The following is a 22,566-nucleotide window of genomic DNA, read 5'->3' on the forward strand; positions in this document are numbered from 1 at the left end:
TGTTAGATTTTACAATCTAGAAGTTCCCGCCCTGCAGGCTAAACTTTTATCAGTCTAAATCTCGCGTAGGCCGGCCCACTTCTGTGCGCGGGCTACTGCTGTTTGATTTAGCCCTCCTGGTTGAGCTGTACAATATAAGGGTTGGTTAGTCAGACCGGCCGCGCCGTTCTGTTCCCCCTACTATGTGCTTATGTACTTGCGCTAGCCATATCATTGGCCGCCTGGCTCACACTCTCGTGTTCCCCGGGCTTCCCTGGGACTCATTCAGTGGATGCCGGGCGCGCACGGCGTTGACAAGGGAGTTCCCGTAGCGTAAGCTAAACTTACGCAATACGAGAGAACCTCTCGTAAGAGAACGTACTCGGTTACCTAACGTAACCTCTGTTCTCTCTAGAGAGGGAACGAGTATTGCGTAACCCGCCGTGCTCGCGCCACGAGCTCACTCGCTTCTGCGACAAAAACCAGTGAAAGCAGCCTCTCAGCCCGTATTTATACCCTCTGCCACGCCCCGCCTCGGGCCGTGACGCGTAGGCGCGCTGCTCGCGCTCATTGGACGTGACGTCACGCCAAGGGCTCAGTGATAGGCTGCTGCAGTTGCCGCAGAGCAGCCTATGAGCACGCTAGATTGCCTGCTCTAGGTCAGCTTGCTGCCGCACTGCGTTGACAAGATATATAAAATTAAGGATAATTTTTTGCTTCATATCTCGAGAAAAGATGACTTTACCCGTAGCGTAAGCTAAACTTACGCAATACTCGTTCCCTCTCTAGAGAGAACAGAGGTTACGTTAGGTAACCGAGTACGTTTTACAATAAACGCTTATGGATGAACCCGGGCTAGTGTAAGAGACTTTTGGAATGGTTGATGTAAGTTGTTGGTGACTAGATGAGGCTTTATCAAAATGACAAGAATGAACAGAAGGCATCAAATAAATCAGTAATGTTTCGTACATTATGCAGCTGTTGTCAAAAGTGTAATTTATAGCTTGAATACAATGATAGTATTTACTGGTAACACTTTACAATAAGGTTTCATTAGTTAACATGATCTAAGAATGAACCATGCTTCTACGAAATCTATTAATCTTAGTTAATATTAATTTCAACATTACTAATACTTTATTAAAAATTATATCTGTTAACATTGGTTAATGCACTGTGAACTAACATGAACACATAATAAATGACTGTATTTTTATTTACTAACATTAACAAAGATTGATAAAACTGTAACAAATGTATTGCTCATTGTTAGTTCATACATTAACTAATGTTAACAAATGAGACCTCATTGTAAAGTGTTACCGTATAATGTATAATATTTTATAAAATTGTTACATGATACAGTATATGTATATCCTCAATAATCACTGATTATTATTGCAATTTAAAACTAATAAATTAGTTGTAGCAAATTTTGTATTTTACTTTTTAAAAAGAAGAGAAAACTTCTGATTGCCTAAAAACATATGTATATGACAACTGGGTGATGCATAAGAATATAGCCTACTGTTGAAAAGTTTGGGATTTGTAAGATACATTTTTTTTTTTTTTAAGAAGTCTCTTGTGTTCACAAAGGCTGCATTTATTTGATAAAAAATTAAGTAAACAGTAATATGGCAGATGGCAAAGCTGAATTTGCAGCAGCCATTGTTCCAGTCGTCAGTGTCACATCCTTCAGATATTATCTTATGCTCATTTGGTGCTGTTGAAAACAGTTTAATATTTTTGTGGTAACCGTGATATATTTTTTCAGGATTCTTTGATGAATACAAAGTTCATTTACTCGAAACAGAAATCTTTTGTGACATTATAAGTGAATTTACTGTCACAAAAGCAAAAACCTGAATGAGTAACCTGATTGAGATTGAGCAAGCAGAAAAATCTTTCATTCTGAGCACCTGTGAATCTGTGGTTGCAACTAAATATGATATTGCGTGTTTTACTGCATGTGAGTGTGTTTTTGCTCCCGATGTTAGCCACAGGACATAACAGGTGATAAATGAAGTTACTCCCCCTCACTAGAAAGAGAGCAACAAAGAGAAAGAGCAAAGAGACATCAAGAGAGAGGGAGAGAGAGAATATTAAAGCAACATAGAGAAAGAGTTTGACAGACAGTGAGCAGAGCGAGCTTGTGATGCCCTGCAGCAGAATTGAGCACCACTCTCATGAAACAAAGTCCACATTGGGCCTGTGACACAACAGATACATATTTAATATCTTTACGAATGATATGTGCTCTGACAGAATTGCACGGGCCACTCGACTTATATGCTATTCGTAGCTTTTTTTCTTCTCTTTCTCACTCTCCTTGACCACAGTGATAGCATAACTCTCCTAAAACCACACAGGATAAACATCCCCTGCTCTATCAGGTCCCCCTCCTTCTCGCCCTCACACACTGAAACTTGGCACACCCAAGGAGTAGCTGCATCAGAGAGGCCCTCCGCCACTCTTCTGCATCCCACACTGCACTGGGGCTCCAACCCACAACATGGCATCCAGCAGCCCTGCCACCCAGGGGGAGGTAAAAGTGAAGACACTACTCACATGGGGGGGTGCTGCTTCAACACTCTGGGTGAAGTCAATTTTGTGTTTATTGCTGATGATAAAGAGAAAAGACTGAGAGAGTGTGACTGATAAGCAACAGTGTAGTCTCATGTACACTGTCTCTTGACACAAAAATAGAAGCAGGAAATAAGAAAAAAGTTGAACTAGGAATTAAACATGTAAATGTACACATACACACAAACTAACCTCAACGGACATGTCAGTTCTAGATCAAAATATCCTCTTTTCAACTTGCTGTATTTAAAACCAAACTTTTACATGATTGAAAACAATTAGCTACATGTAAAGTGCTAAATGGAAGCACAGAGATATTGTGACACTTTCTCTGTATCTTATTACTGTAAAAAGGTCCCCATTGCCTCTGTTTCTCTTATTATTCTGCTCTGTTTTGTTTGTTCTTTCTTTGTTTGTTGTATAATTTGTGTACATAGAAGCAGGTTGGGAAGGATCCCCTACTGTCCCAGTCCTTAATGAGATAATAATGCTGATGTGAACATGTGTGTACGTGTGTTGATGGTTGCAATTCCTTGTTCTTGGACACATTGTGGCATGCTTATTGGTCCAGAGAGTGGCAGGGTGGGTATGAAATTAAGTGACCTAAGTTGCTTGAATTCATTGCCCTTTATATTGAAAGCTGCCATGTTTCATAATTGATATATTAGGGCTGTCGATTTACTGCATTCACTAATTAGTTATGGAAAAATAACGCCTTAAAATAATTTAACACATTTAATGCACGCGCCCTGTACCTGTTAGCTACGTAGTTAATCTTACATTTCATACAGTCGATTGGAGACGAACATGATGCAGGGCAACAACTCACTGCGTGATGTAATGCCCCTAAAATTCAAGATATCAGGGCAAAAATTCCCCTGTATGAGTTTTTGTCTCATATATAGGCCTATATGGTATGATACAGGCTACCAATGACAAGTAACGAGCACAATATGACACAAGTGCATTTTTTATCCCAAATCGCACGACTGCAAATATTATGTTGACTTATCCATACAATATTCAATAAATAAGAAGTTAATATTGTGATATACTTTACAAAACTGTTCTTGCTCAATTTTTCCAACGTAAATATTGCATATAAAAGCCAGAGCAGAACTGCTGTGCATCTCCGAGCAACACACAGCAGTGTTTAGTTTCTGAATGAATCCGCGTTTTGAGCAATCGGGTGAACCAATGATTTAATGGCCCATTTATAAAGAGAGCCATTAGGTGTGTTCAACTTGCGAGAGCGATCCCTCTCGTGGTACTTTGATGTCATACACCAATTGGTCTGAGCAGCGCCGCTTCAATATCTGTCGAACACAGATATTTACTTTATTCCTGAATGAATCAGCCGTTTGAACGAATCGAATGAATGTAATTTCATATTTAATTTTTATTTATTTTTTACTTACATTTACTATGGCCATATATATATATGTATATATATATATATATATATATATGTGTGTGAGTGTGTGTGTGGGTGGGTGTGTGTGTGTATATATATATATATATAGCCTATATATATATAAATATATAGATAACCTCCTCCATATGACAGAACTGGTCATCTGTGTGACTGACAGATCATATGTGAGGTGTAGTGTATATGAGGCTGTATTAGGATGCACAGAGGCTCCACAGAGAGACAGAATGACTGATTAAGGGTAAAACAAACACGGTATTAGGGAGCTGTTAAATAATGATAGTGAAAGCCAGTGTATACAGACCTCTGATCAACCACATCTCCTCAGAGTAAGAGAGAGAAAGTGGTGGGTGGAGAAATGTGCGTGTATTCTGGTGGGGAGGGGCGTATTTCTCAACAAGTAATTCATATGTGTAATCATGAGCTTCACTTTCACATCTGACTTGCACATTCATTCCATTACAGGAGCAATTTATGGATAGAGGATCTGTAATTGCCACAGGCTCACTGGACGTCCTTTGGGTAGTTAAACCCACACATCTGTGTGAAGGGTTAACTGTGGCGGGAGACATTACTATGTTCAGAGTTCTGCCTCATTTCTTCTTAACACAGTCTTATAAATTAAAAGCACGCTGGGAGCTGCCTGTTAGGAGCTGTCAAATGGTTGCATAGCAATTATCTGCTAACGAGGATTAATCTGCGGTAATTTAGCTTTGGTTATTTAAAAAAAAAAAAAGTTAAATGATAAAATTTTTTTTTTTTTTTACAAAGTGATCGAAAGGCTCACTTGGTGGCTCCCATCTGCATGATTACCGATCCTTGTTGTGTTTTTATATGCACAGTCAGACATCTAGGATTTTATGTGAACAGTGAAACAGGAACAGCCATTAAAATAATCATTAAAAACAGTCTTGTCACCATTGTTCCTAATTTGAGTACTTATTTTTCTCTAGCTGAGGTGTGCCAGTCTCTGGGGAGTCAGTCCCTCTTGGATGGCAGACAAAGGTCTGCTGGTGGGACCCCTTGAGGGCAATACTCAAAATGGTGTCTGTTCATGACATTTTGAATGGCATAATGCACCAGTGGTAGTCGAGGACCTCCTAGTGTTCAAGAAAACAGTCACTTGCATGTATATCTCAGCCTTTACTCTAGCCATTACATTTGGTAATTTTTTATATTCTGATAAAAAAAAAAAATGTAAAAAAAGAAAGAAAGAAAAAAACCTTCTGTAATAGGTCGTGATAACCATTCATGTCTGTTAAACTATTATTAAAACTATTATTGGCCAGACCGGGGCTTTAAATAAGCTTCGTGACCAAATACCTTTATGCATCGTAAAAAAAAAAAATTAAACAGCAACATCCTCGAATATCCTCGGGGTGCAGAATTTTTGTCCATTCCTGGTGCATCACATTGATTCTAAATTAAATTCTGCTCTGGTTGTCTTTCTAATGATGGATTCTGTCATAGTCCTGGGATGTGTGGAAAAAACGCGAGCATTGTAGAGCAGAACAGGTAGGTTACCAGAGCAACGGGTGCCAACCGTCCGCTCCGCCCTCATCCGGTACAGAACAATGCAAGTGCTCTCCCTCTCCAGAATAAAAACGTACGAGGCGCGATCTTAATATAGTTGAGAATTTTATATTATACTTACTCAAAGTACACTGTTTTTATTAAGTGTTTAATGTTTGTTAAATGTCGCTCTAAATGACACATTGATCGGCGAGCGCGCGAGTGTCAGATGCCCACAGAAGGATGGTGCGCGAGACCCTCAAGTGGTCCACGAGAGCAGCTGAAGTCCCTCAAACACGGATTTACCGGAACACACCGATTTATTTACTTTAATATAGCTGTGTTTTAACGTCCACCATGTCGTTAGCCCCTCGGGAAAACTCTCGCGCCCATCTGCGCCCCGGCATCCCCAGCAATTGGGTACACGAGCTCACCGCACTCGCGCTCCCGCTTCGAATCGGATCATCCAGTGACAAAAAAACATAGTGAATAAAATCACGTTGTCTCAATCAACATTATCATGATTTCATATCATGGTTGATAAACGGGCCAGGTTTTGATTTGCTATGACATCCCAATCCCGTCAGCAGGACAACGTCATGCCAATTCGTCAGATACCATTACTACACCGCCGTTATTGCTTAGAGGGACCGGCGTTGCTATGGCAGCCAGCTCTCGGAGTAAGGCTGTTCTGCCCGGTTGGGCAGATGAATATGTTCGGTCAACCCGAGGTGTAAAGATTGAAAAGTTGCGCACAGCAATGTGGGTTGCGCGTGGGTGGAATCAAACGAGCGCTGTCCCGAAGCATATTGAGAAAGGTCTAAAGCATCGCCAGACCCATATTGAGAGTTGAAATCCCACAATCACATACACACAGACACAATTCACTCACATACTGTCAAGTGGGAAAAAAACACTTTACCGTAGACTTGACAGGGACGTACAGGACGGGCTTCCCCGATGTCTCTTTCTTGTTGTGCTCGCCCAAGATGTTGCTGCCGACCTGAAAGCCTTTGGACTTCACCCAGAATTTGAATTTGGCGTTGATGTGGCTGTTGTCGACATAGATACCGTCGGACTCCTCGTTCTGTAGCAGGGTCTGCATGATTTTGTTGTATTTTCGGCGCGTGACGGTCTTTGTTTTACCCGAGTCTCCGTAAGTCCGGAGACACCAGTCCTGAAATTCGCTGAACATCTCTGCCTCCAGCACGACGGGACTTCGGCTCCTTTTTGTTAAATCCGCGCATGGTTTCTTAGTTGCCATTCCTTCCTCTTTGTGAACCGCGTGCCCCTATTCGAACGATCAAATGCAACTACAACGCCTGAAAATGATAGTAGACTCCCCCTCCTCTCCCTGTCCCGCTACGAGGATGGATCGCTTCGACACCGGTGCTGGAGGTCCGCCTCCGCTAAACAAGACGAAAAAAAGTCGTATTATGTGTGCCTGTTACGGGCAGTCGCACACCTGTTTGCAGAGACGCCTCGGTTACTGTCCCAAACCGCAACGGCAAATGTCACTTGCACACATCATCCGCTGAGGAACTGAGAGAGGGGGCCGTCCTACCAAGCGGGTATCTCCCACCTGTGCGTAAACGGCTAGAGGACCAGTATAAGTGGGAAAAACCCCAAGGGTTGATACCGTAAACGTAAAAAAATACGCAAACCTTCCTGGCTCCAGGAAGCGATAAAAAGAGCTCGGCGTAACAGACTTTAACGGCCCACTTTTTAAACGACCGGCGCGAGCGTTCTAATACGGGATGTGGCACAAGCCTGTTGATGTCATACTGGCGTGAGAATACTTAGCAAAAACGAATTGAGCGAATTATTTAAATACTGATATTTCAAACAAAAACGCCATGCGGATTGTAATACTGCCTTCACGAGCCGCCGTCACGCGCTAGTACTGTCCCACTCTTTCCACCTGTTTGAATCGGACCTGCGCGTGCACTGCTAAAGCCACGCTAGAGACCGTCCCAAATTGACATTTCTCGTTTATAATCTTCAAAATGTAATAGCTGATGGTAGTTGTGAGCCAGAAACGTCTGTCGTAGCTCACAATAAAATAAAAAGCAGTCGTAACGAAGTAGTAGGCTGTTTTCTTTCTATCTTTTTTTTCTTCTTTTTTTTTCAGGAAGTAGACGGTGCAGCGCGTGGACGCAGTGTTACAAAGCGGGTAGGCAGAAGCTAGTGTCGCAATAAAGAGAACAAATTTCTTATTCAGACAAAGGATGAAAAGGACCGACTTGATATTTCTAGTAATCAACATTAGTGAACACATCCCTATTGTATTGCGTATATTTAAATATATTGAATAAAATAAACGGCACAAATTAATATGGTTTAAATGTTGTTGTTTTCTCTTCTAAAATGATGATTACAAAGCAACGATAGCAATACCAATTGGTAAAAAAAATCTAAATTCTTTTAGCATTACGGTGATTTTGGGGTATTTTTTTTATGTTATAGTAGCCTACCCACTATATAATAACTCAATATAATAACAAAAATTTTATAAGCCACAAAAAAACATATATTCATTTATAATTACCAGTATGTACTTGATACAGGGAATGTACAGGGGAAAATTACAAGAAAACAATTACAAAGGTGTTTTTTCTCTATTCACAATGTGTTTAGTAAATTAGGCTATATAGTTTAAAATGATGGAATAATTTCAGGTAAATTGAGAAGGGTGCTCTGCGGTCAAAGTAACACTGTAATTAACTCTTGGGCACCTGTCAGCACTAATATGGATTGATATTTGTGAAAATTTCCTATGCTTTTCAGGAAAACAATAACTAGTGAATTTTAATATCCAAGTTAAAACATTGCAATTATAATTAGACAGTTTGAAGAATCTTTGCTGAATGCTGTTACTATAATAGGATATGTATGTATGTGTATATATATACATTCTTTTTTTTTACTGCTTATGATTTGTGTGGTCAAGTGGGTGTCCTCTGATGTCAGGTTCCATGTGTGTATTTGGTCTGTTTATTTCTAATACACTCTGTGACAGAGTGCTCATGATTGGTCATGTATGTGTACATATTAGTTGCATTGTGTTTGTGTGTGTGTGTGAGTGCTGGTATGTGAGCATCCTCTCTTTCTCTGTGCAGTCAGTAGTGTGCGAGTGCTCCGGGGCTGTGTCGAGGACCATGCTGGGACTGCTGGTGATGTCGGCTGCTGTTGCTATGACAGCAGCTCAGCTCCAGCAGCTGAAGAAGCAGAACAGGCCGCCTGTATCTGCCCCATCCAGACTGCATTGCCTCACTCCAGAATCTTCTCTCAGTCCTAGAACCTGTTCAGAGTTCTAAAAGGTTTCACTGGGTCCGGAATCACTTCAGCATTCCAGAATCCTCCCTGAGCTACGGAGTTCTGTCAAAGGGTCTGGGATTCAATGGATGAAGCTGACAGGAATGTGTTCCTTTGATGTTCTCTGATTCTTAAAGGGGTATTCCACCTTGTTTAAAAACCATGTTAATTTTGCCACACAGCTATTGACTAGTCAGTTCTAATGAAATATATGACTGACAGCACTAAATCCTATTTGACTGGCACAACCCTGCATGTCTGTCCCAGATGTGCACCCCTTTAGTTGGAAAAGATATTAACAAACCAATTAACATCACAAGCAAAGGCTAAATTTAGATGAAATAGATTTTTGAGGAAAATGTATTAAATTCAATCTTTTTTATTTAGTCATCTTGGTGAGAGTAATCTCATTATTTAACTTTTCTCAAAATAAATATTTTATAGACAGAAAAATTGTACAGAGGTGTTTGATAAAATCTTTTTTCATTGGTCTTCAACTGCATGCGTGTCAAACGATAAACAATGTTAGAATATAGCAACGTGTGGGCACATATTCAACTAATTACTTGATCTTTCAAACACCTCAAAGTGCCATGAAGGAGACATAAATGTTAGCTAATTAGTAACTGTAAAGCCAATTATGATAAATATAGCTAAGTTAGAGTGATTTAGTAAGATAAAGGACTTGAAATTATACATTTATTTGCTAAAATAATAATTTAAGCAAGCTATATTTTTAACAACAATTTTATTTGATTGTGTGTTTTATAATCATTCGTATATTTATATTTTATAAAAGTAAATTATCATTATTATTAGTATTATTTATTGCTTATTGGACATGACTTTTTCATGGAAACATTATAAACCCGTTCAGAAAATAGATTTTAAAAAATACATGAATGAGGGACAACCAAAAGATTTTCTGAACATTTTGGTCTTAAACACCTGCCCTTTTAGAATTTACCTCATGTTTACCCTTGTTTTACCCTTTTTCCTCATGAAAAGATATTTTAAAGCCTTTTAAAAGATATATAGGCCTAGCTGTTCCACAAACTTACGGTAAATATTGACAGGCTTTCCTATAAAGATTTGATTGCAAATTTTGAGCTTAGTGTCTAACATATCTTTTTATTTTAACTTTTTATAACAGACAATTAAAAATTTCATTATTTATTTATTTTTTAACAAAAAGATTTGTTGATCCTTCAAATTTTGAAATACATTCCATGTGTTTTGGGCAGTAATTTCCCCCTTAAAATTAAATTTTTTTGGTAGCCTATTTCTTTTATCACAAGCCAAAATTAAGCATGCATAACTGTACCCATACTGGTATACACCTCTGGACATAAAAACTCTTGCTGCAATGTGCTATTCAGGTGTGAATTTTCAACTGAGCACATTTCTCTTAGTTTCATCATTTTGACCAAACTCTGGACAGAGACGTGCGAATTCCAGGTTCGGCCCGTGATTGGTCTGTTTTGGGCCAGCATTCTTTCTGAGTTAGCAGATCAGCTCACATGACTAATCGCTGACAGGCAGGGAGGTTAAAAGCAGAGCTTACCCTAACATTTCTACATCATGCCTTCTGGCTATGATTAAACGTACTGGCACTGAAGCGAACACTCTTATTTTTGTCCTTTTGCGTGTTTTTCTTTGAGTTTATGTTTCTGTGTCATTCCCTTTCTGTGTTTCTCTCTTCGTTTTGGCCACACACACAGTGCGCACCACCAGCCTTTGGCTTCAGCATGCCAGGTTTCTGTTACAGCAACAAAGGGTGTATCTCACTCCCATTGAGAGCGTGTGTGTGCAGAAGTGAATGGGAAGAAGGGATTACGGTGCCAGTGCAGAGGAGGCTGCCGTTTTGTATGTGTGCACACTCCTGCTTATATTTGCCGGCTCAGGGTGGGTGTAACTAAAGCTGCGCATTAGCTCAGAACTTAGCTTAGGAAAAAAACAGTCACCCTTTTTCTTTTAATCTCCCCCTCTCTTCCCTTCATTTCTCTCTCTTCAAACATCTTCATTCCTTTTTGTCCTCCTTTACCTCAGTTTCCTCCCATCCTTTTCTTCCTTGCCGTTGATCGCTTCAGTTTTCTCTTTCCACAGCATCCTTCTGCACTCGTCCAGAGTATCCAGTTATATGTCTGTGTGAATATCGATTTACATAATAAATATTCCATTCTATGGAAACAGCAAGAAAATAAGTTGTTGACCAGGGTGATTTCTGGTGCGTCATGTGATTATAATGATGACTGTATGTGTGCAGCACAAAAACTCTCTTCTGTCCCTTTTAAGACCTCTTGACTTTCTTGACCTTTGCCCCTTTAGATTGGTGCCGGAACACCCTGCGGCCCGAATTACATCAGGATCAGCTGGTGGGATGCAAAGGAGGAGGGTGTGCGTGTATTTGCGTAGGGAGGGGGTTTATCATTTCACATTGTTAATAAGCCCTCTTGCTTCATAATTAAACCCCCCTTAATACGCTCCCCTTCCCCCGTTGCAGGAGGACAATGATGAACCTTCAGTGATCATCTCCATAACCCTGTCATTTAGAACTGGAGGAGGGAGGGAGGCAAGGGAGAAGCAATCTCTCCCCCTTTCTGGTCCCTCAAAGGGTCACATGACTCATCTCAGCCCTAAGCCTGGCTTTCTAACTGTGGTGATTAGTGTCAAGCAGGAGATGTAGTCTCATCCTGGTTTTGAGATGTTTAGTGGGATGCACTCTAAATTAAGTGGAAGCCTTGGAGACTTCTGTCATCATTTACTCACCCTGCTGTATGAAGAAGATATTTTAGAAAATGTCTCAGTATCTTTATGTCCATACAATGAAAGTCAGTGGGGTCTAATGTTGATTTGGACCCCATTAACTTTCATTGTATGGACAAGAACAGCTGAAACCGTCTTCAGAATATCTTTCTTTGTGTTCCACGGGAAGGGGGAAATAAAGTTTGTTTCAACATTATGATAGATTTTTATTTTTGGATGAACTATACCTTTAATATAACTTGAAGTCCTCGCTCCGTTCATCACATCGGATGCCTTATGGTTCTCTCGCAAAAAGAAAGAAAGAAAATTTTACCAATCTAAGGGGACCTAAAAGAATGAAATATTGAGAAAGAAAAGCAGAGAGATTAAGACGGAATGTGTGGGCAGTGCTGAATCAGATGAAGTTTAAATGCTGACGACGAACATTAATATTTCTCAGTTGATGACTGATGAGGAGTTGACTGATGATCTATTCGCTGCTGCCACCTTAAGTTCAGCTATGGAACTGCATCCACAATGCAGTATGCTTTTGTCTAAAAGCTGCTGAAATAGCTGCAATCAGTGTTTTCTTTACATTTACCTTGTGGATGGCAACACTTTCAGAGTACGGTAATAACCAAGCTGACACATTTTGTATTTATTAATGAAGGCAGTCCATCAGAAAAGCACATACTGACTCTCCTGTACTGTTTTCTCAACAGTTAACAACAACATTTAAAGTCAGTACCATAATATGACACTAAATCAGTGATTTATTCAACTCAGGTCCTGGAGGACACCCTATACAGCACATTTTGGACATTTTGTTCGGTGTTGAGGGTTCTCAGGATCAATCTTGATAAAGACTCTTCTAAACAACTATGAATTGCTGTTTCCAGTTGTGTCTCTCAGTCAATCTTTGTCTCTCTACCTCTATCTTACTATGCAGATAAGCCATGAATTCTTCAGCAGGTGTTAAATTGCTTGTACAGGGAGGTGGTCGGCCTGTTTGTCATCCAAACTGAGGAAGAAGTGAGGGGGAGGGAGCAAACACACGACGAATGAACAAACGCACGCACGCACACAAGCAAACACACACAGACAGCCTTGTGGGACATCAGCATAGGGTGGGCCAAGGCCTGGGCGTGCAGGCTGGGGGGCAGTGGGGAATGTCAGGACAGGAGAGCAAAGAGGCTGTTGGGAAACGACAGAATGGGCATGGTCACCATGGCAACACAATTGGCCCAAGCAGTTCGAGGCAACCGGTAACCAAGTAACAGGAAATGAGCAGTGAAAGGGGGAGAAGCGGAGACTGAAGATAGAGAAGGAGGGAGGTCTTTGCTAATGGGACAGGCTTGAACTCTTGATCGACACTGATGTTCATTTACAAAGGTGCATATGTGTGTAAATATGTATGTTTACACATCTGTCTGCATCCTAAAGTCACAGCAGCTTCGACCTGTGAGGGGCACCATATGTGAAGACGGGCTGACTGACAGTCTCTGCACTACACCATTATAACCAACTGTGACAGCTATGACACATGGGGTTAGAAGCAGAGAGAGAAAAAGGTGTAAAGCCCTTAAGCAATAAGAAAGGATAGATAGATAGATAGATAGATAGATAGATAGATAGATAGATAGATAGATAGATAGATAGATAGATAGATAGATAGATAGATAGATAGATAGATAGATTTGATGAAAACATTTTTTCATCAAATTTTTTTTCATAATTTTTTTTATTTAATTTTATTAGTAATTATTGACTCTTTGAAACTTTCCTCAATGTACTTTCCCTAACTTGTTGAAAACAGTTATTTAAGGATCAGTATTGTCGTCTTGACAACAAGCTGGGCTTTAGAGGCAAATATAGTTCTGAACAACCACTTGCTTAGCAATTCATGAATCATATATTGTACAAAGACTTGTGTTAATTAAGACTGACTTAAGTTAACTAAGTTGAGGCAAATATGCAAAAAGGACTTCTTTTTTCTGCAGGGGTAACAAGGCCATCCATCTCACAATTTTTCCTTGTACCAGATGTCACATGGGAGTCGTATTGAAATGTGAACTACAAGAACCAACAATAAATGGATGGAATCCAACAAACTGTAACATGTGCTTCATTTATTCAGCAGAATAGCAGATAGCACTGGAGCAGCTTTGTAGTTCACCAACATTATTGATGTAGCCTGTCATCAAAAATCGTGTTCCTTATGAAAGTGATCAACAATAAACTCACTTCAACTCTTTACATACATTTTTTGAAATCTAGAATATTTTGCATCCCATAAAACTGCATCTTGGTGTTCAAACCATATGGCCTGATAACAGTATTGAGAAATTCTTTCAAATGTGAATTTGACTGTGAATATCTGCATGTAATGCTATACACTTTTATACACCATTTCACAGACAATGTTTAAGCCTGGACTAAAATGTGTGTTTGAGCTGTTTTAACTGAAAACAACAATGTCAGTGCCATTGTTTAGCCTCAAGATGCACACAGTAATGTTTTTTTCCCCCAAGTCATTTTTATAAAAGCTTTGATGTCCTAACTGAAGCAAGGCCTAATCCTGGCTTAATCTAAACCCTGTCTGTGAAACCAGGCATATAAGTTGTAATTGTTTTTGCAGATCTCATAAAGCTATGTTTCTACCAGGCCACATGTTTTATGTATTTCAATCAGGGCAGGGCTCAGGGCTGCGATCAGAAGGTTGTAGGTTCACGTCCCACAAAGAGTGAGACTTCAGCTATCACTTGAGTCCTTGATCAAGGCACTTAACCTCAGGTTTCTTCATGGGGACTGACCCTGCAGAATATTGCAAGTATCTTGAAGAGTCTGCTAAATTACTGTTTTCTATACCGTCTCAATATTATTCTCTTTATAGACTTACTGAGTTAATTGGCCCGTGTGTTAAACATTACTTAAATTTGTGAGTGTGTATGCATGCCTGTTTGAGTGTGTTTGAGTGTGTGTGTGTGTGTGTGTGTGTGTGTGTGTGTGTGTGTGTGTGTGTGTGTGTGTGTGTGTGTGTGTGTGTGTGTGTGTGTGTGTGTGTGTGTGTGTGTGTGTGTGTGCATGCCTGTTTACTTAAGTATAGCTTCATGTGGAGCAGAGAGGTTGCCATGGCAACTCAAGGTCAGTCTTAGTGGTAGTGGTGGTGGTGGTGGTGGTGGTGGTGGTAGTGTGTGTGTGTGTGTGTTTGACTCCTGGGGGTGCAGCAGAGTATTGTGGCCGGAGCACAGCAGGAATCCTGCAGAGAAAGTCTTCTAAATCACTTCTGAAAATGTTCATTCGTAATGATTAATAATAATTACTCTACATTTTATTGTTAATAATACTTTTTATATTATTTTATTTTAATATAATTTGTATTATTAGTATGAAGTTAAATTAAGGTTATGTGGGCTATAATAATGAACTGAACAACTAATAAACAACAACTGACAAATGGCAACATTTGAAAGAGGCTCTAGTAACAGTTGTTGTAATAATTACCATACATGTCCACTAGAGGGCGCTCTGTGTGTAGATTAACGAGACATTCTATACATTGTGCTTTTAAAGCACGTTTTTCAAGCAGGTGGAGTTGTTCTGTGAGAGGAAGTAAGTGGCTGCACAATGGCCATGTGTTTGCCACGTGGTCTTAGAGAAAAATAATTGTATTTGGATTTCAAATGATGAAACAGCACAAGGTCTAAAAACTGAACAGTACAAAGAGATAACAATAGTCAATTGTATATGGCCTGTATGTACAGGGTTCTCTAAAGAGATTCTATAGTATGTGTTACTGTGACCAATACTGAAAACTTTGTGGTGACCCCATAGAAGAATAATACAATGACTTCACAGCCAAAGTGTTTATGACCCTCTTGGCTCCACTCAAGCCCTCCCACATCTAACTAAGTCACACATTAACTCACAAGTCTGCTTTAACTAGAAGTTTTATTTGTTTAGTAGTCTACCCCCCAAAACATATATGCAAACACACTAACAGTGTCAGAAATTATCTTTATTAAAGATCTGATTTTCCGTGGCATTTTTTAACTTTATGGTGTCATACTTTTTATTATATATATATATATATATATATATATATATATATATAAAGGGCTACACTATACATTTCCAAATAACTTTAAATTAATGCTGACATTTTTAGGAAAGAATCGTGGCTGTAAATCAGAACCAAATAGTTGTAATATACACAAGATCAGGTCTTGGCATAGAAAATAATATTGTTAAATATATTAAATGTTATGTTAAAAAGATTTGAAAATAATAAAATACAATAACATGAACAAAAAGAAACATGAAATATAGGCACATTTCTGGTCTTGCATTTTAAATATTTGGGAAATGTTTGTTTCTTTATGCCATTTTTGCCCTCAGCCCTGGTTAATTTCTAACACAGCACCCTCACAGAAATAAGTTTTAAGTGTTAAAATAAAAACTCTTAAGTACTCCATGAACAACAAGAAAAAACAACAAGAAAATTATTAATAAATGAATAATAAACACATAAACAAAAAATGATTTAATTTCGTGTCACCTTTTAGATTTTATACACGTGTCCAGAGCAGTTTACAACACTTCACTGACCTTTATTACACGCTTTGCAATTCCTTCCCTCATCCCTGTCAGTCAAACCCAGAATCAATCAAGATGATTGGCTAGAAAAGTCTCACAGTGAGGTGAGACAAACAAAGGCAGCGCTCACGCTGTGGCTGTGTCTGATTGGCTGTGACAAGTGCAGTGTGACCCCTGTGGTGGCTGTGAGTTCCCTTATCCTGCAACTTGTGATGAGTTTGATCGCACCTGTCAGGACCTGACCTCTCGTATTGTTTTCTGTCTTTTCCTTGTCTCAGCTGCTTACCACTCTCATTCATTCACCTTCGTCTTTCTCTCAGGGATTTTACCTCAAACTTTAAAAACACACCCTAAAGAACAGACTATACTTAGATCACATTTTGAAAGCTTTGAAAACTAATACTGCTCAAAATGTATAGATAGTACAACCTACAAGTTATGATTAGTTTAATTACTAACTCAGCTTCAAAGAACCCAAAAAGCTCTCTGCCCTAAAAAATAAATAATTTATAAAAATGCACCCAACCTCATCATGGCTCCATGCAATAATGAACTATCTATCTTTAAGACAGTTGCAAGAACACCAACTTTATGATTGAACATTGTTCAGGATTGTTTTGTGTTCCAAATCCAGTCATTAATAGAAATCCACATGATCGGGAATTTCGCATAAGAACAAACTATTTCGCACACAGATTTCTTTATGGGTTCAAACTTTTTTTTGCCCGTGCGCAGATTGAGTCAACAAATCTCATATTTTTTCTAGTTAATATAGGCCTATTTGATGCATTCAGTTGCAGCTATTTCTCAAGCAAAACTTCTCTTTTCTGAATTAGGCAAGAACTAAGAACCAGACTGGCTCTCTTTCCTGTCACTTACAGGGTGTTGCCCCTTGATAAATATAACACAAAGCCTACCTTGACCCCAGTGACCCTGCTGTGGTACACCAGGCATGAGTGTGATAGGATTTGCCATCTCAATAGCGAGGTGAGTGATGCGATGAGCTGTCTGGGTTCTTAGGTTCATCTGTGGCTGAAGACGAGAGTGGGTTTGTGTTAAGAAGCACTTTTCAATCTGCTGCTTTTTTTTAAAGCAAGTGAATCTGTATTGTGTACTGCGGTGTGACATGCTCCATCTAAAACTAGTTTAAAAACATTTTAGAAGCTCATTATAACAGAGGGATATATTAAATATTTTTACTTTTAAAAATGAATTTGCTACTCAACTATTTAAAATGAACTACTGAATGCAAAAAGTATGGCAAATAACAAATGAAATGGTGACCAGTTTGAGTATCTAAGCTATACACTTTCTAAGACAGAATTAAATTTCCATGTCATTTCAAAACTCAAATGGAGATATTTTGAAGGTATTTTCAATGCAATTACAATAAATGGGCTAAAGCTTTCAAGCTTCAATCCGGATGAAAAATCGTATCTAAACCAAAATCGTATCTAAACCTTCATAAAAAGCAATCAATATGATGTTCGATGAGAGTTCCTAGCTCTCTGATTCCTGTATAAACCATTCTTTTAAGTCAGATCTTTTCAATGAATCAGAACTGATCTAAATGATTTCTTAACTAACTGGACTGATCCTGTTTCTCACACAATAGTTTTGGTAGCTATAGCATGAGTTAGACCACTTTTATTGTTGAGTCTTTTTTGGTGCTTTGCAGCTTCACTGTGGCAAAAGAAAGAAAAATCAGTCTTCTGAATATTTCCTTGTGTGCTCTACAAATAAAAGAAAGTCATACATGTTGGAGAAATGTGAGGATGATGACAGGACTTTATTTCATTACTGCTTTGAATACTGCAAAATCCCAGGTATACCAAATGTTTTCAGTTCCTAAAAAAAAGTTGTCCTTCATAAACTAGCAGACAGCTACAAATAATCACTAGAGAAACAGTATGTCTCAAACACAAGTTAAATGGTCACTTTCTCAAGCGTGCCAAAGGAGACATTGTGAAATATGCATGAGAGAGATTTATGTGTGGGTATAAGTTATGTTGTAGTGAAACCGTTATTTCCAGTTTCAAACAGTAGACATCTGGAGGGGGCAGGAAGGAGAGAAGATAACGACTACTGTTTATGTACAGCAGGAGCGTGATAGGGATCGCTGCTACTTCTTTCACTTCTGATAAGGAACTCACTTCAGTTTAAGCTTCCGTGTTCCACTGGACAGTCAACTTCAATAATTTAACAAAAAAATATTAAAACAGATCACATGATCCTTTGCTCTTCTCCTGTTCTCTCTCATCTCTTTTTTTTTTTGTGATAAGCATAAAAAAGGTGCTTTAGATTATTTAAATGTTTTTTCACGCGAAGAAAAAAAATTGTTCTTTTAAGAACTGATCAGGGAAAGGTTCTTTGGGGAATCTCTATTGGGATAACTGCGAAAACTATGGAAGCTTGTTTCCTCCACGGAATAAAACAATTAAAAAAATAATTGCGACATTTTATCTTGCAATTCGGACTTTTTTTCTAGCAATTCCGAGTTTATATCTTGCAATTCTGACTCCTTTTCTCAGCATTGTGAGATATAAAATCGCAATTGCGAGTTATTAAAGGGACACTGTGTAGGAATTTCTCCCATCTAGCGGTGAAATTGTATTTTGCATTCAAACGAATAGTGCTCTCTAGCGCCTCGCTTTTTCAAATCCGTGTTGCAACTAGGTAGACGTTATGTACTGCGGTGGATCTTTTATAGATAAGATTAATTATGTTACTAACTATGGAAATCTGACTTTAGATTTTAAACTTATGATAAACTTTTATCACACTTCCCATTTTTATGTCTGATGGTGACCAGATCTAACAATAAAAAAGAAGTCATACTTCCTTTTATTTAGGATGTAGCCAGACGAACTTTCGATATGATCTAACCTTCTAACAAATTTTTGACTCAATGTAACCTTGGTCGAATGGAATTTTGAAATGGACTCAATGTTCTGTTTATTTTTACTGTATTGTGAAATGATTGACTGAAATATTAACCCCTTACAATGTTTTTGATATTTTGCTGATGTAGCTAACAAAGGGTAATGAAAGGGGGAGGCTTGCTTTAAACAATTTAACCAATCATATTGATAGAGCGTGACATGTTAGTCATGATGATTCTATTTTGATGTGTCTGGCTTTACCCTATAAAGCCTGTTGTATTTTTCTGTTGGGCCGAGATTCTCTGAGTATTGCTCGAGAACTCCCGGCCGTTTGAATAAACCATCTGAGGGACATTTACTGAAGTCTGTCTCGTTTGTTATTTATGCTGCACAGCAAAGAAGTAAGGATAAGAGACTCAGCCAGTTGTCGACGGAAGACGCAAAGAGCTAGAGTATAAGATTTATTAAGTGTCGATTTGTAGACGCTCTGTGTCGATCAGTAGACGCAACAGATTTATTTATTAAGTGTCGATTTGTAGACGCCAGATAGTCAGGTTTAGGAAAAATCCATTACATTACCAAGAAGCTATGACAACATGTCTTCCAATAGCACTTCATCGAGTTTATTCTTTCTATAAGTATGATCCTGCATTATTAAGTACCGTGCAGTACAGCCTTTCAAAATCGCTGGCTCTGAACGAAAACGCGTTGTGGAAACACGTTGAGGTAGGCTAGTGATTTTTGTCCCTCTCTGTTATTATAGTTTTTCAAAATGGCGGAATGACATGGAAGCCTCCTTGGACTTACCCGTCCAATGTAAGTAAAGATAAGAAACTCTTCGCTTACGAGGATAAGTCAGATCATTGGCAGAGGTAATTTTACACCAATGAGGACATATTTATAGATAAAGACATTGATTTTAGCTAATAAAATACTTAAACTACACAGTGTACCTTTAAGAAGTGGTAAATAGAGAATAACTTCACATTGCAATTCCAACCAGAAACCACAGTTCACCAAACGGAACTCACATCAGAAATCACCAAACGGAACTGCAAAAATAATAAATGTTTTCAAACAGGTTTCCTAGACTCTACAATTGGTCAGAAAAACAGGTAGCCCTGCCCCAAACTCAGTGTTGTGTCGATATTGTTCTGTTGGGCTGGTTGAAATGCTCAAACAAAGAGTAATGTTTGGATAGTGCCACAGTGCTTCATCGGAAATTATCCAACAAATGTCTTTTTATAGCTGTCTCTGCATGTTAAGATGAAATAGGAGAAATAAAATCACACAAAACAGATTAAAAATATTTATGAAAGAGAAAGAAGGGATGAAGAAGACTCAATGAATGAAAGGGAGAGTGAGAAAAGGAAAATAAATCTATAAAATCTGGTCTATTGGTCATGGATGGAGACTCACCTATCCTGTCTGTCCTGCTTTGCCTTTAAACAAATTAGGCCTGCTGATGTTAAAACAAAACTAAAGTCAAGCTGTGTGTAATTCAGCTCTGTCATAAATGAAGTGGTTAGTAGAGAAGAACCTCTTCTCAAAGCAGTTCCAACCAAAAACCACAGTTTGAGTGTAATAACCAAACAGAACTGCAAAAAGAATTATTATTTTCAATTATTTTCCTAAACAGGTAGCCCTGCCCTAAACTCAGTGTTGATTGTGTCAATACTGTTCCGTTGGGCTGGTTGAAATGCTCAAACAGAATAATGTTTTGATAGTGCCAGTGCTTCTTGGGAAAATTAACCAAGAAATGTCTTTCTTACAGCCGCCTCTGCATATTAAAGGGATAGTTCACCCAAGAATGAACATTTTGTCATAATTTACTCACCCTCAAGTTGTTCCAAATCTGTATGAATTTCTTTCTACTGCTGAACACAAAAGAAGATATTTTGAAGAATGGTGATAACCAAAGAGTTGATGGACCACTTTGACTTCCATAGTATTTTTTTCTCCCATACTATGGAAGGAAGTCTATGGGGCCCATCAACTGTTTGGTCACCCATTTTCTACAAAATATCTTCTGTTGTGTTCAGCAGAAGACAGAAATTCATACAGGTTTGGAACAACTTGAGGGTGAGTAAATGATGACAGAAAGAATATTCATTTTTGGGTGAACTAACCCTTTAAGATGGGATAGGAGAAATAAGCAAGGCAAGGCAAAACAGCTTACATATTTATGAAAGTAAAAGAAGGGACGAAGAATGAGTGAAAGGAAGAATGAGTGAAAGAAAGAGTGAGAAAAGGAAAATAAAAAATCCTGGTCAGAGACTCACCGTCCTGTCCGTCCTGCTTTGTCTTTAATTAAATCGAGTTAAAACAAATAAAAATGCAATTAAGACATAGCCTACATGTCTAAACTAACCCAGCTCTGTCATAAAGGTATCCTAAAGGTAGCTTTTTATTTATTTTATTATATAAAAATGTGTGTGTGTGTGTGCATATTTTATGTAAGCTAACGTGCTAATGACTTCTTTGTGTTAAAGTGGTATTGTGGTTTTATCAATTATTTCTCACGCTTCAATACGATTTACATAAACTATATTTTTATGATTAAAAAACTAGTTTGCTGGTGTAATATGCACCAGATTGGCTGCGCTATAAAGCAGAATAAAACGGAAAACATCACATGTGTAGCTGATGTAAAGGCAGGGTCCAAAATGGACTAAATTGAGATTACAAACTTAAAGGATCATCTTACACTTGTAAAGTGTATTTAAACTCGGTGTAATAGAATTTCTTCTTAAAGATACAAAACGACTCCCATTTAAGGCCATTCAAATAGCCCCGCCATTTTAGGTGGTACAAGTCCTTTCCCCGAAGGTTTTTTTTTTTTTTTGGCGCCATATCAACACGTTCACCTCAGCACACCGCCAGCCATTTCAGTGTCACTAACCTCTCACTGTTTTCTGTAGAGATTATATCGATATTTGAGAGATGTGAACACTTTAAATGTACGCGATGCACATTTAACAATAAAAAGGCGTAATTTCGCAAATATATGTTTGGTCTCTGATGTATTATACACAATATTTCAAAATGTCAAATTTACTAACGTTAAAACATATCTCACCAACTCGACAACCATGGCGTGCTCGCCACGTGGCTTTCGTTTGTGACGGTGTCATGATCGTAACGGAAATGACTGATAGTTCATTCAAAAATATTAAATAAAAAGTTAATCATTCTGCAAAACTTCTGGATAACTTTGCGCGTCACATTTTTTAAGTATTATTACAGTAATTTTGACGAAATAATCCAACAATGTGTATGGTTTAACACCAACAGAACATGTGCAAAACTGATCGGCGTTTTTAACTGTGCGAGTAAAAAAATCGCGAATGCCCGTTCTTGGCATCAGATTCGTTGCTAATGGTTACGAATAAAACAACTGGACAGATTTTAAGTCAGTTCAGATTTATTTCACATCTGTATCCTGACGTCAAAATAAATGTTTGCCCAACAACACGCTATTTCGTACGTTCGAGAAATCTTAGCTAGCTGCAGTATAGCCCC

At 38.5% G+C, this 22,566-nt stretch overlaps 1 protein-coding gene and 1 long non-coding RNA gene across 3 annotated transcripts in view; both read right to left on the reverse strand.

Moving 5' to 3' along the window:
- Window positions 1-7,698, reverse strand: part of nol4la (nucleolar protein 4-like a) — a 51,323-nt gene extending 43,625 nt beyond the window's left edge. Inside the window, exon 1 of one of the 2 annotated variants that reach the window (XM_082189292.1) lies at window positions 6,429-7,698. In XM_082189292.1, coding sequence (XP_082045418.1) covers window positions 6,429-6,770 — 342 coding nt within the window. In that variant the 5' untranslated portion in view covers window positions 6,771-7,698. The remainder of the gene's footprint in view (window positions 1-6,428) is intronic. The other variant, XM_082189293.1, reaches the window with a different exon arrangement.
- A 779-nt stretch (window positions 7,699-8,477) lies between these two features.
- Window positions 8,478-20,893, reverse strand: LOC309513511. Its single transcript, XR_014211459.1, has 3 exons — window positions 20,464-20,893; window positions 17,080-17,194; window positions 8,478-10,965 (listed from the first exon to the last, which is right to left on the reverse strand). It is a non-coding gene; the product is annotated as an uncharacterized lncRNA (long non-coding RNA).
- Between the last annotated feature and the right edge of the window lie 1,673 nt (window positions 20,894-22,566).

This window comes from Leuciscus leuciscus (assembly GCF_965113295.1).
Source record: "Leuciscus leuciscus genome assembly, chromosome: 13".
NCBI lineage: Eukaryota > Metazoa > Chordata > Actinopteri > Cypriniformes > Leuciscidae > Leuciscus > Leuciscus leuciscus.